The following is a 12,167-nucleotide window of genomic DNA, read 5'->3' on the forward strand; positions in this document are numbered from 1 at the left end:
TGTTTTCGTATGTAGGATTAGTTAGTAATATTACGATTTTCTCTACAGATTCCAGTGCGCAAATAACTTATGTGTATCACAATCGGACCTATGTGATGGCACGGATGACTGCGGAGATGGATCAGATGAAGCCAGTTCCATTTGCACGAACTTCAACTGTGATACATTGCGAAGGTTCCATTGTGACAATCATCGTTGCGTGCCCAGGTAAATGTTAGATACATACAAGACAGATCTTATATGCGATGTATTCTTTATACAGAATATGGGCCTTGTCAAGCTCGCAAAACGAAAGTGGTGGAGTCCTACGTAACAAAATTTTAATTTCCGCACTATTATGCTTAGTAATAGTACCATTAATTGGATTTATATGGCACTGCCCAGTTTCGGTGGACTAAAATGTTGCCACTTTAATTTTAATAAGGAAAAAAAGTGTGTGTGTGTCAGCTACGACGCACGATTGGAGTTTACTCCTTACGAACGATAATTATGATATATATCGAATAGAAAAAAAGGGTAAATGAACGCATCTGCTAAAATGATAAGAGAAACAAACATATATCTATATTATTTATATTACTTCAAAAATAGAAATGGGTCGTAATAATTTAATATAAGTATTACAAAATATTATATAAATATAAAATATATTTAATCAATTGATTAAAAATAATAATAATAAAAACACTAAATAAAAGATCTAGCTGTTCGTATTTAAAATGTATATTATTCATAAATGTAAACGATAAGCTTGCCAATTAACCGCATCCATGTGTTTTTTGGATTCTTCTTCATTATCATCTAAATCAATTTCTTGCATATTTTCAAATATTTTTTCAACTTTAATCACTTGATGTTTGTTTAATAGTACATAAAAATACACGTATCAATGCATAGAAGTACAAGAAAACTTTAAAATCAAAACATTAAAACTTGATGGTTAGGTTGCTGTTTATGTACGTTGTATATAGATGTATATATGGGCGCATGGGTATAATAGCGCCATCTAGTGGCAAGTTTTATAAATTGTAAGTTTGCAAGTTTATCAATCTATGTATTTTGGTTCCAAATATTATAATGGTAACTAATTAATTGTTTATATTAAAGTAAATTTTAATATAATATAATTATTTATATTTAAAACAATGTTAAACGTTTTATAACTTAAAACTTAATAATTATAATTTCTTTGCCATCTATAAAATATCCTTGTTGCAATTTACGGATGCAATTTATATGAGACTCAATAAACATGTTATTGTTATTATATGTAATTTGGATTGTTTCTGAATGTTTTATAATTCTAGAATTCATTTAAAACGTATTGCTAATTTTATATAACTTATTTTGAAGATAATTCATTAGCAATAATTCTGTAATAAATATTAAATAATACTGTTTTGATTTTGCCCGTTTATCGTTGATAGATGGTGCTGATCAATAATGCATCCATTTTTATAAGTTAAATTAATATATCAGTAACTTACAAAAGCCTCTTTATGTTAAAAACTTATTTTGCTAATATTATATCTTATTCAATTACTTACTGATTTTATATGTTACTCTTTTTTAAAAACGTTCATAAAAGATTGTTAATCATATTATGGCGCCAATGTTCATATTTTTCACAGTGTTTATAAATGATCAAACCTATAACTTAATTTATGCAAAAATGTAAACAAATTAGTTAATGACGTTTTAATGTTTTATATATTGCTAATTATTTTTATTGTAATAATTACTTTCATATGTGATTTGAACTTACTGTATTTTAAATTAATAAAAGCACTCTTGATTCATATTTTGGTTACCGTTACGCCTCAACTTTTCGTGTTACACTTGATTTTACTCCTCATAAAATTTTCGTACCGGGCCTTATAACTCAAATCGTTTCTTAAGGAGTAAACTCCAAAAAAAATTGCCTCACATTTACTTGAATTACATATTACTTAAGTAATACGTTTTCATATTATGTATTATTTCATATTACTTAAATAATATGCAATATTCTGTAAAATATTGATATTGAAGTGTAACCGGTCGTGCGCAGGTACCAGGTGTGCGACGGCGTGGACAACTGCGGCGACGGCTCGGACGAGAACAACATGACGCTGTGCGCGGCGCGCGCGCGCCCGTGCGACCCGCTCGCGCAGTTCCAGTGCGCCTCGCGCCGCTGCGTGCCGCGCGCCAAGCTCTGCGACCTCGCCGACGACTGCGGCGACGCGTCCGATGAACGCGGCTGCCACCACGCCAAGACCTGCGAGCCCCACGACAAGGGTAGGGGACTGCTTTGAACCGATCGTAGTATTTGTTTGACGACGTTTGTTTGGAAGAAGCCGCCCGACGCAGCCGGCGACGTACGCGGTTTGAGGTGTTCACTTCGAGGACGTCAACTTGAATTGGATAGGGGAACAAATTTTCAATAGTACACTCTACAAAATGGATTACGATTTCAACAAAGCAGTAATAAGTTTAATTTGTATATGCAAATTTGTATCAAATTAAATTCAAATTGTACTGTTTCCTATGTAACTCACAGCGCTTCAAAAAGTAATGATAAAGAAGCAAGACAAGAATCTACATGAACATTAAATTGTTGACTATTTACAAACAAAATTAAAACCCTAGATCATCAAATAAAACCACTACCTACTCTCTAATAAAAACGATACCAATGAGACGATACAATAACAATTACATGACGAATGCGATTAATTGCAGGTGGGTGCGAGCACTTCTGCACGAACCTGACGCTAGCGGGCGCCACGGGCGCGGGCGGCGGCGCGGGCGGGTACATCTGCACGTGCTTCCAGGGCTGGATCATCTCGCCGGCCGACAGCAAGAAGTGCGTGGACGTGGACGAGTGCGCGGCCGGCACGCACCACTGCTCGCAGCTCTGCACCAACCTCAACGGCAGCTTCAGCTGCAGCTGCCGCGACGGATTCAGGTACGGAACACGCATTACAATAGATATTGTTCAAAATATACTATAGTCCATAGATATATTATCCTACTGACGTAGGGTAGATTGGCAATATGAAACATCAAGCGAGACTAAAAACTGATTATTTATGTGTGTGAAATGCCAAAGTGTGCATCGCTAGTGTTACTACTAATAATGTATCGATATCGATTAATTAAAGATATCAAGACAAATTTGTTTATTAGTTTGTTCACTCAGTGACTTAAAGAGGATACAATCGCTAAAGATTAATTACACTGGTGAAGACCGCCAATAAATAAAATAAAGAAAAAAATCAATGCGCGCAGATATGTAGCTATGAAACAAATTGTAGTAGTTACTTGCTACCTATATAATAAATTGATGCAGTTTATGAAGTTTCCATATCTTTTGGCAGGTGTAAGGAGGTTAAAAAACTATGAACGTTACTCATAAGTTTTTTTTTTATTTTCCTCTAAAGATTATTAATTTGTTAAAGAAATGTCGCAAGCTTAGCACTCCTGAATAGTGTAGAATTTTCATGATCGGTTCAGTACTAGCCCTTACAAACAAACAAAATTACAAACTTTACTCCTTTTATAATGTTAAATTTTATTTTTATTTAAGTTATATCATACTATCTATACTACTATCATACTATCTATACTATCTATATATATATATATATATATATATATATATATATATATATATATGTATAGATAGTATGATATAACTTAAATAAAAATAAAATTTACATAAATATAATCACCCAAAAAATAAAAATCCAACAATAATAAAAAGTGAGGTCGGATAAGATTTTATATAAGTTGCATGCAACCTATTTAAACTATGTACTTAAGAATTAGAAATATCTATAATTTTTTATCGATATTGTCAATACGCAACACCAAAAAATTGGGAATAGCAACTATTCACGTATTAATTATTTTTTTTATTTGTATTCTGTGCATTTCTAGTGTTTATGTGATAAAATTTGAAGATTTTGCCTATCTTTTGGTATATAACACTTTCGTAATAAGTGTAAAATATTGCATTTAAACAGCTAAACAATTAATGTAGTACTTACATGTGAAATGAGTATTTTTGTAGGTTTTGTTTCTTGGATGAGTTACATCCAGGTATAGCACACGTAACCATGGCCAAACACTTTTACTAAGCACTGTTTTAACTGTTTTTGATTAGAAATCTTTAAAAATAAGCGCGATTTATTTTTACGATAACAAACGTTAGGCTGATACAGGCTGATAGCCTATCCGTGAATGGTCTCGCCTATCTATCTCGCTCTAACACACACGTATTCTATGCTCTGACTCTTTCGGATTGCCAATCTATTAGTATAATATATCTATGCTATAGTCCGATTCATAATTAGGTGTCCAAAATGTAAGTAGGTAAACAAATAAATGTCACTGTCAAAATACGATTACAGGTATTGTAAGCTTTAACAAATTAACAAGAAAAAAACATTAACATTCTCAACAAATAACAAAAACCTTAATAATTATACATAATTTAACAAACGCGCTATGAAAACGAGAGAACATTCGAGTTCGATCACGAACACAAAAATAAATAACATCAGCTACGAAACTTAAAAAAGGCGGCACAATAAATGTTTTGGATCCAGATTGTGTCACCTTGTTTTTGTATTGAGGTATATAAGGTAAGGAAAGGTATAATTGAGGTAATATAAATATTAAAAAATGTGAATTTATCTTAATTTATTTAGATTATTATTTTATTATCGTTGTATTACTTTAATATCGTCAAAAATAAGAAACTTAATTTGAAAAGTATTTTCTGAGTCAACACCTTTGTTTACATTTTGGACACCTAATTATGAATCGGACTATAGTAATCGTTTGCTTATTCGACGAAACACATTCAATGGTCGTTTTGATTTATAGCTTAAATTTTAGAAGTTTTAGCAAAACTTGGTAATAATTTTAAATTGTACTGATTGTTATATGTTGACTGTTTATTTCATGGTCCTTAAAATAGACCAATAATATATTTTGCTATATTTATATTGCAGATTGGCTGACAACTTATCAGGCGTTTGCAAAGCTCTGGAAGGTGATGTAGTACTAATGTTCGCTAACGGCCCAGAGATACACGCATTTGCACAAGAAAAGAACGAGGAGTTCGATATGATCACATCGGAGAAGAGAATCGAGGCTATGGACTACGACCCCAAGCAGGAGATGATCTTCTGGGCTGATAGCTACGACAAGACTATCAAGCGATCGTACATGATCAACGCCATGGACGGACAGGTCAAGAGCGGATACGCTCAAGATTTAAATATGAAAGGAAATGCTAAGCCAACGGCAATTGCTGTTGACTATTTCGGCGATAACTTGTACTGGACCGAAGTTGACAGAACGGGATCGAAACCGAGAGGTCGCGTCATGGTAGCGAGAACGGACGGTAGATACCGGCGAGCGCTTGTTTCTGCTGGAATCGAAAGCCCGACTTCACTGGTACTGGACCCACAGATGGGCAAAATGTTTTGGGCCGACGCAGGTTCCGCACCAAAGATCGAAACGGCTTGGATGGACGGTTCCAAGCGAAGGCCAATCATCACCGAGAACGTGCGACATCCGACGGGATTAGCTATCGACCACGCGATGGACCACTCCATCTACTGGGCGGATACGAAGTTGAACACGATCGAGATGATGCGTCACGACGGCTCTAACAGGAAGGTGATCCTGAAGGGCGATCTGCTGAAGCATCCGCTATCCTTGGACGTGTTTGAGTCATCACTGTACTGGGTGACGCGCGACACCGGCGAGCTGATCAAACAGGACAAGTTCGGAAGAGGAGTGCCATTCGTTATATCGAAGGATCTAGTCAATCCATCCGCTGTGAAAGGTGAGTAATTTTTATGTAATAAGTATAATATGGAAATTAAAAGATTTTATATTGTATTTACATCACTGTAAAATATAGTGCTTTGTTTTTTTTTATTTTATTGATATGATGATGATATTCAATCACATTATTAAGTTAACGCTGTATATGAAGATAAATAAAGATAAATAATTTAAAATTAAAACAAATGCTGCACAACGAACTCACATAGAAATCTTTACTTTTTGTGGGTACAAAGTCTGTTAATACATTATTAGTCTTATTGTTATTAGCGATTTCAATTTGACTATATCTTGTTCCATAGGAAAGTTTAATTCTCATATTTTGAGTTTTAACGTTCTCATTTAAAAAATAATAGTGACATACAAATATAAAATTCAAGTATAAGTATATAAATCGCTGATAGTATTTCCTCGTTGTATAGCAGGTCTCTAACTATTTATTGATTTATTCAAGTATATTATCTCGATGATATTTAAAACGTTATTAATTGCCTACTTACAATGAATTGCTTTATGACGTCATTAACTAATTGTGTGTGTGTGTGTAGTGTGGCACCCGTCGCGCTACAACGTGTCGGGCGCGGGGCGCGCGGCGTGCGGGCGCGGCGCGTGCTCGCACCTGTGCCTGGGCGTGCCGGGCGGCCGGCGCTGCGCCTGCCCCGACCTGCTCACGCCGCCCAAGCGCGCGCAGGACCGCGCCTGCGACGCCGGTAACTATGCCGCGCTTTACGATTTATACCTCAAAATCAATATTAAGTTATTTTTATTAAAATAACAAGCGTATATATCCACTTGATAGGTAATCACTGTCGCCCATGGACCCTTGCTATCAATTCCAGAAAATAAGACTCTTACACACTCGTTGCTTCGTTACAAATTCGTTGCTTCTACGACGGATCAAATTGGAATACTTAATATACTTAAATATGTATTTTATTTCATAATAAAATAAAAGAACATACAGTCCACCTAATGGTAAATGGGTAATGCTGCACATGAATAACTGTAATCAATCCCAGATATGATTATATTCCAACCTGAGACCGGTCACAGATGCGTCGCTTCTCCTGAGGACTAGATTAAAATGTTTCAATTAAATGTGCTTTTCTTAACATAGTAAACCAGAAAGTTGCACTGCTATTGAAATCTATATAAAAAATATTTATTTTTGTAAATATAATAATGAATTTTATTTGCATGACATGTTTTAAATTTTTAACACCAATAAATAAATATAAAAAATATAGAACTAAATTGCCAAAAGTTACAATAATTGAGACCATTTATAATAGTATATTTTTCATGTTTGATTAACGAAATTTTTGGTATTATAAAAAGTTCACTCGCAATCGATACCATTTATTTTTTCTATTCCAATATTTATTTTTTCTAAAACTTATGAATCCGAGAAATTAAAAAAAAAATACTACAATCGTAGCCGTGGAACCGACCCGACCTTTACCGCGCATCTGCCGCTGCGAGAACGGCGGTCGCTGCGTGGAGGACGAGGCGGGCGAGCTGTCGTGCGCGTGCGGCGCGGGGCGCGGCGGGCCGCTGTGCGCCGCGGCCGCGCCCGCCGCCGCCGGCCGCGCCGCCGCGCCCGCCGCCGTGCTCGTGCCCGCGCTGCTCGCCGTGCTGCTCGCGCTCGCCGCGCCCGCCGCCTGGTTCATCATCCGGAAGAGGCCGTTGTGAGTACCGCTCTCGGAACCACACCCCTAAGTTGAAAGGTATTCCACCAGATATGTGCGAGTTATGGATATTGTGTCAAATCTATCAATAAGATTACTGTTTTATTCTATTTAAAACCTGTTTTTAATACAATCAAAATCCAGTAAGTAATCTTACTCGTGGATTTGACATGTGTGTTATGGCTGGGGTCATAGCTAGCTACTTCACACGTCAGTTATAAGAAAGTCATCCAAATAATGTAAGTTACTCTTGTCACGATACTATAGTACAGCTACCTCGCACATCTCTGATAGAATGACACCCTAATAATTTACTTACATTCTACGTATCTCAATATTATGAATAAAATAAATCACAAGAGCATTTTTGCATTATGTACGGAATAGTACAGTTTGGCGATGGATACGGAAATGCTCCATATATTCGCATCCTACTAATCAATTTTAAAATAATAGATAATAGAAACATTTAAATTCAAAACAATTGAATAAACAAATCATTTTTGAGTATTAGAATAATTACACAGACTTTTCATTTAAATAATTTCAAAAACACCATTTTTTTTAAATTTTACTATTACGCAACATGATTATTAAAAATATATTTTCATACATATTTTACTTAACATTCTTAATTTATTCCCTGTTTAGCGGCAAGGGCGGCGGTCTGGGCAGCCTAGCGTCATCGCAGAGCGTGTCGTTCCGGCCCGGCTCCAACGTGGAGTTCGGCGGCGTGGGCGCGGCCGACGCCTACACGCTGGAGGAGCCGCGCAAGGGCCGCGACTTCAGCAACCCCATGTACGAGGCCGTCACGCGCGCCGCCGCCGAGGGGCAGCCCGAGCCGCCGTTACGTTAGTATACATTATTCATAATTAGTCTTATTGAAGGTGGTAGAAACCTCTGTGGTTCGACTCCGGCGGCACCACCGCCTCACCTATTTCTGCCTAATAACAGCAGTGCTAGGAACTGCTGTGTTCCGTTTTGCAGAAAAAAATATGGATTTACAATTAAATTTGACCTAGTAATTTTTGTTATTGTTCCTTTAGTTCTTCTATTTGAGATATTCGCTGATTCTTGAGAATTCGTCTTAACATGCGCTGCCATCTTTTATCATCACGTAAAACTTATTTCATAACTTGGCACAAGACTCTGTCTATCTGCTACGTAAATGGTCACGTTATCGCATTAGAATGGTGTCAAAATTCCAAAGTTCATGCAATCGTAGCGTAGAGTTATAAAATGAACAATCTCAATTGGGTAACTGTACCGATATCCACTATCATCCACGAGTACATCGTAAGTTGCGTTCACAGCGGGCATATACGAGGTGCCGGAGGAGGTGAAGGACAAGACGGAGTCGGCGGTGATCTCGCCGTCGTCGAGCGAGACGCGGCCGGCGCGGCGCCGCGCGCTGGACCCCGCGCCCGACACCGGCCGCGACACCGCCGGCCTCGTGCGCGAGGACCGCTCCTGCTAGCGCGCGCCGCCGGCCCCGCCCGGCGACTCCACTCGACCAGCCCCGAGACGTTATTAGGCCCGCTCCACATCCTCGCGAGAATCACGCGAGAAGAGCACGAGAAACGTGAATGTGGAGCCTATACGAAACGGGTTTTCCTCGCGTTCTCGCGAGATTCTCGTGAGTCTGTGGAGCGGGCTTTAGTGTTTACGTGTTTGATGGAATTTGTGGTAGTGATGCGACTTCATGGTTTAAGTTACGATTACGGAATTTCTAAATTATCTCGTTGTTAATAAGTAAATCAATTGTTAAGTTCGAAGTGTTTGACCTGCTTATAAAGTGTTAGATTATTTTATGGGGTTGAAATTATTTAAAAAAAACATCATGTATTCCTAATTCCACCGAACGTGTAACGCAATGGGCTCGCCTATTTCTAAGACTATCCTCTCGCTAACGTCCAACTAATTTGTTACCTATTGTTTATATTTGGATATTTTAATGATTTTCTATCCAACTGTACATTATAAATCTTTTATCTAACTTTTGTTACTGATTTTTTTCTATATTCTTGTTATTTTTATAGATCTTCACTATATAAGTTGACTGTACATCACGAATTTCACTATTGCCACCAGGCTGTACTTATGCGTCAGTATTTTCTTTTCGTCCTTCTGAGATCGATACACTGTTTTACGGAAATTAATAAAATCATATCATCGCGTGATATACGACTAGATAACTGTATATTTGGAGGCAATTTTTAAAACTAGCCTCTCGTGTACATTCCCAGATAATTATTATAGGCAAAATGTCGGGTCTTAAAAGACTTTGTATTTTGAATACCGTTTACGGACTCCAAACCGGTACATTCCTAAATCGTGTATAAAATATGTTGAATTAGAAGTAATGAGTTAGTACATAAATAAGTAACGTAGGAATTGTTGTGCGGCGCCCGCGTAGGGTTTAGATTCATTTGACAATAAGAGACATACTGTTTAGAGAATAATTTATTTATTTTGTTTTAAGACTATGTAAAATATAGCTATGTTGTGTTTTATAATTGTCTATTAAACTGTGGAAATTTAAGATTTTTTGTGGAATCATTGACAATTTGCCATAAACATGTGAGATAATGTTTCTGTTGTTTAATGTTAAAATAATTAATATCGATGTCAATTTTGTTTGTTAAATAAAGACCTTTATGAATATTGTAAATATGTGCGTTCAGACTTGTGATGTACATTTTAATAGTCGAAATTTTATCTGTATTGTTTATACTATAAATAAATAAATGTACTATATGATAGACATGGAATCCTCTGTGAGTATAAGTGAAACATCACAATCATTTTTATAATATATATGACCACAAGACACACTTTATAAATTTGAATATATCTATACATATAATGTAAAAAGTATAAATCTGTCAATATAAAAAAATAAGGAGATGAAATATTTTTGTATTGGGATTATTATAGTTATTAGTTGTCGTCTGACTTTAGTCGAAATATTGTGTAAAAATAAATTAAATATGAAATATGTTCAACGTGTTTATTATTACCTTTCCATTTCCTATTCCTCTGCAAAATTATTGGCAATTATTGTAGTGGAAATAATTTCATCGCTATAGTCTACGAAATAACGCAGTCTGGATTTATGAATTTAACAATCCATTTTTGACTACAAAATTCAGGTTATCTACAGATACAGAAATAAAATTGATGAAGCATTAGATTCAAGGTTTTGTAATGAAAGCTAGACCCTTTTGCTGGATAATATTCCTACATAAATTGAGTAAATCACATGATACGCGCCCTAACGCAGTTGGATAATCCCGTGACTGCCGGCCGGTGCATAGTGCAACAACTCAATATCATTAGCTATATGTCATGTGTTGTACATACACGTGTGCGTACAATGTAATTCGGCCGCTACACCAAATAGTGTGCTTTAAAATAACCTTTCATTTTCTAAGCTTACATGTCGATATGCACAACACCAGAACATAAAGCTATACTTTAAAAAAAATTGTTAGCAATCTTTTTAATACGCTTTTATTAGCTTCAGACGTATATACATACTAACATACCAACATACGGTATGTTAGTATGTAACGGAATCTTTGAACATGATTTTTACCCCCTTCAAAACGTCGGATTAACTCGAAATTTGGCATACTTATTAAGGACCGATGACAATTCAATATTTTAAACATTCTGACCCGTTATCCTTACTAGGATAATCAGGATCAGCGATTTTTGTTTTCCTGAGACCCGGAAGGTCTGCGTTAAGACCAATAAAGGAATCTACCAGGCGCGCCGATCACCTAACCTGACCTGACCTGACCTGACCTGACCTGACCTGACCTGACCTGACCTGACCTGGCCTGGCCTGGCCTGGCCTGACCTGACCTGACCTCAACTTCGACGCGTCCGTTGTTAATAGCATCATGAAGCGGTGTCTCATCATCCTTATTCATTCAGCACTTCAACATCTGCACCTTCCTTTAACAAGATTTCCACTATTTCATTGTTCCCATTTCTTGCTGCCAAAAGTAAAGGCATATATGATTTCAGCTCATCGTCATAGTCACAACTTATATTATTAACTCGAGCTGTAAAATTAATTAAACTACTAACAGTTTTAAAATCTCTGCAGGCAGCAGCAACACAAAGAGAAGAAATTCTAGAATTATTCTTGATATTAACATCATCATGCTGTAATATTAAATCGATGATTGGACGACGTCCTTTTGAAATGGCTAGATGTAAAGCAGTTGACCGTTTTTCTCTTGAGTATTGCCATCAGCGCCTGTTTTTAAAAGATGCTCTATCATCCTTTTTCCGTGATTACTTTTATCTAAGATAGAGGACCTGGGATATGGTATAAATTATGAAAGAAAGCAGTTAGCATTGGCAATTCGGATGTCATTCAACAACTCCTCTGGGATTTTCACGTTAACAATAAAAATAAACACCAATGTAAAACACCACTTCATACAGCTGTGTTAAACAATGACCCAATATTCATTTTTGCACTGCTAAGCAAAGGTGCTGATGCTGATTCGAAAGATAAACTTGATAATACGCTACGTAATAATCGTTAAAATAATCACTAAAAAATGAAAAATAAATAATAGTTAAAAAAAACTAAAAAATACGCTTTTATAAAAAATT

The 12,167-nt window shown here is 36.4% G+C and overlaps 1 protein-coding gene across 2 annotated transcripts in view; it reads left to right on the top strand.

The window, feature by feature from the left end:
• Positions 1 to 10,532, top strand: part of mgl (low-density lipoprotein receptor-related protein megalin) — a 224,568-nt gene extending 214,036 nt beyond the window's left edge. For both annotated transcript variants that reach the window (XM_073091679.1, XM_073091681.1), the window contains 8 exons: positions 49 to 207; positions 2,051 to 2,277; positions 2,722 to 2,947; positions 5,001 to 5,842; positions 6,393 to 6,554; positions 7,283 to 7,532; positions 8,184 to 8,383; positions 8,846 to 10,532. In XM_073091679.1, the coding sequence (XP_072947780.1) occupies positions 49 to 207; positions 2,051 to 2,277; positions 2,722 to 2,947; positions 5,001 to 5,842; positions 6,393 to 6,554; positions 7,283 to 7,532; positions 8,184 to 8,383; positions 8,846 to 9,009 (2,230 nt within the window). In that variant the 3' untranslated portion in view covers positions 9,010 to 10,532. The remainder of the gene's footprint in view (positions 1 to 48; positions 208 to 2,050; positions 2,278 to 2,721; positions 2,948 to 5,000; positions 5,843 to 6,392; positions 6,555 to 7,282; positions 7,533 to 8,183; positions 8,384 to 8,845) is intronic.
• The last annotated feature ends 1,635 nt before the right edge of the window (positions 10,533 to 12,167 follow it).

Source organism: Epargyreus clarus, unplaced genomic scaffold, assembly GCF_041222505.1.
Source record: "Epargyreus clarus isolate Ecla_fem2 unplaced genomic scaffold, WU_Ecla_fem_2.2 ptg000034l, whole genome shotgun sequence".
Lineage (NCBI taxonomy): Eukaryota > Metazoa > Arthropoda > Insecta > Lepidoptera > Hesperiidae > Epargyreus > Epargyreus clarus.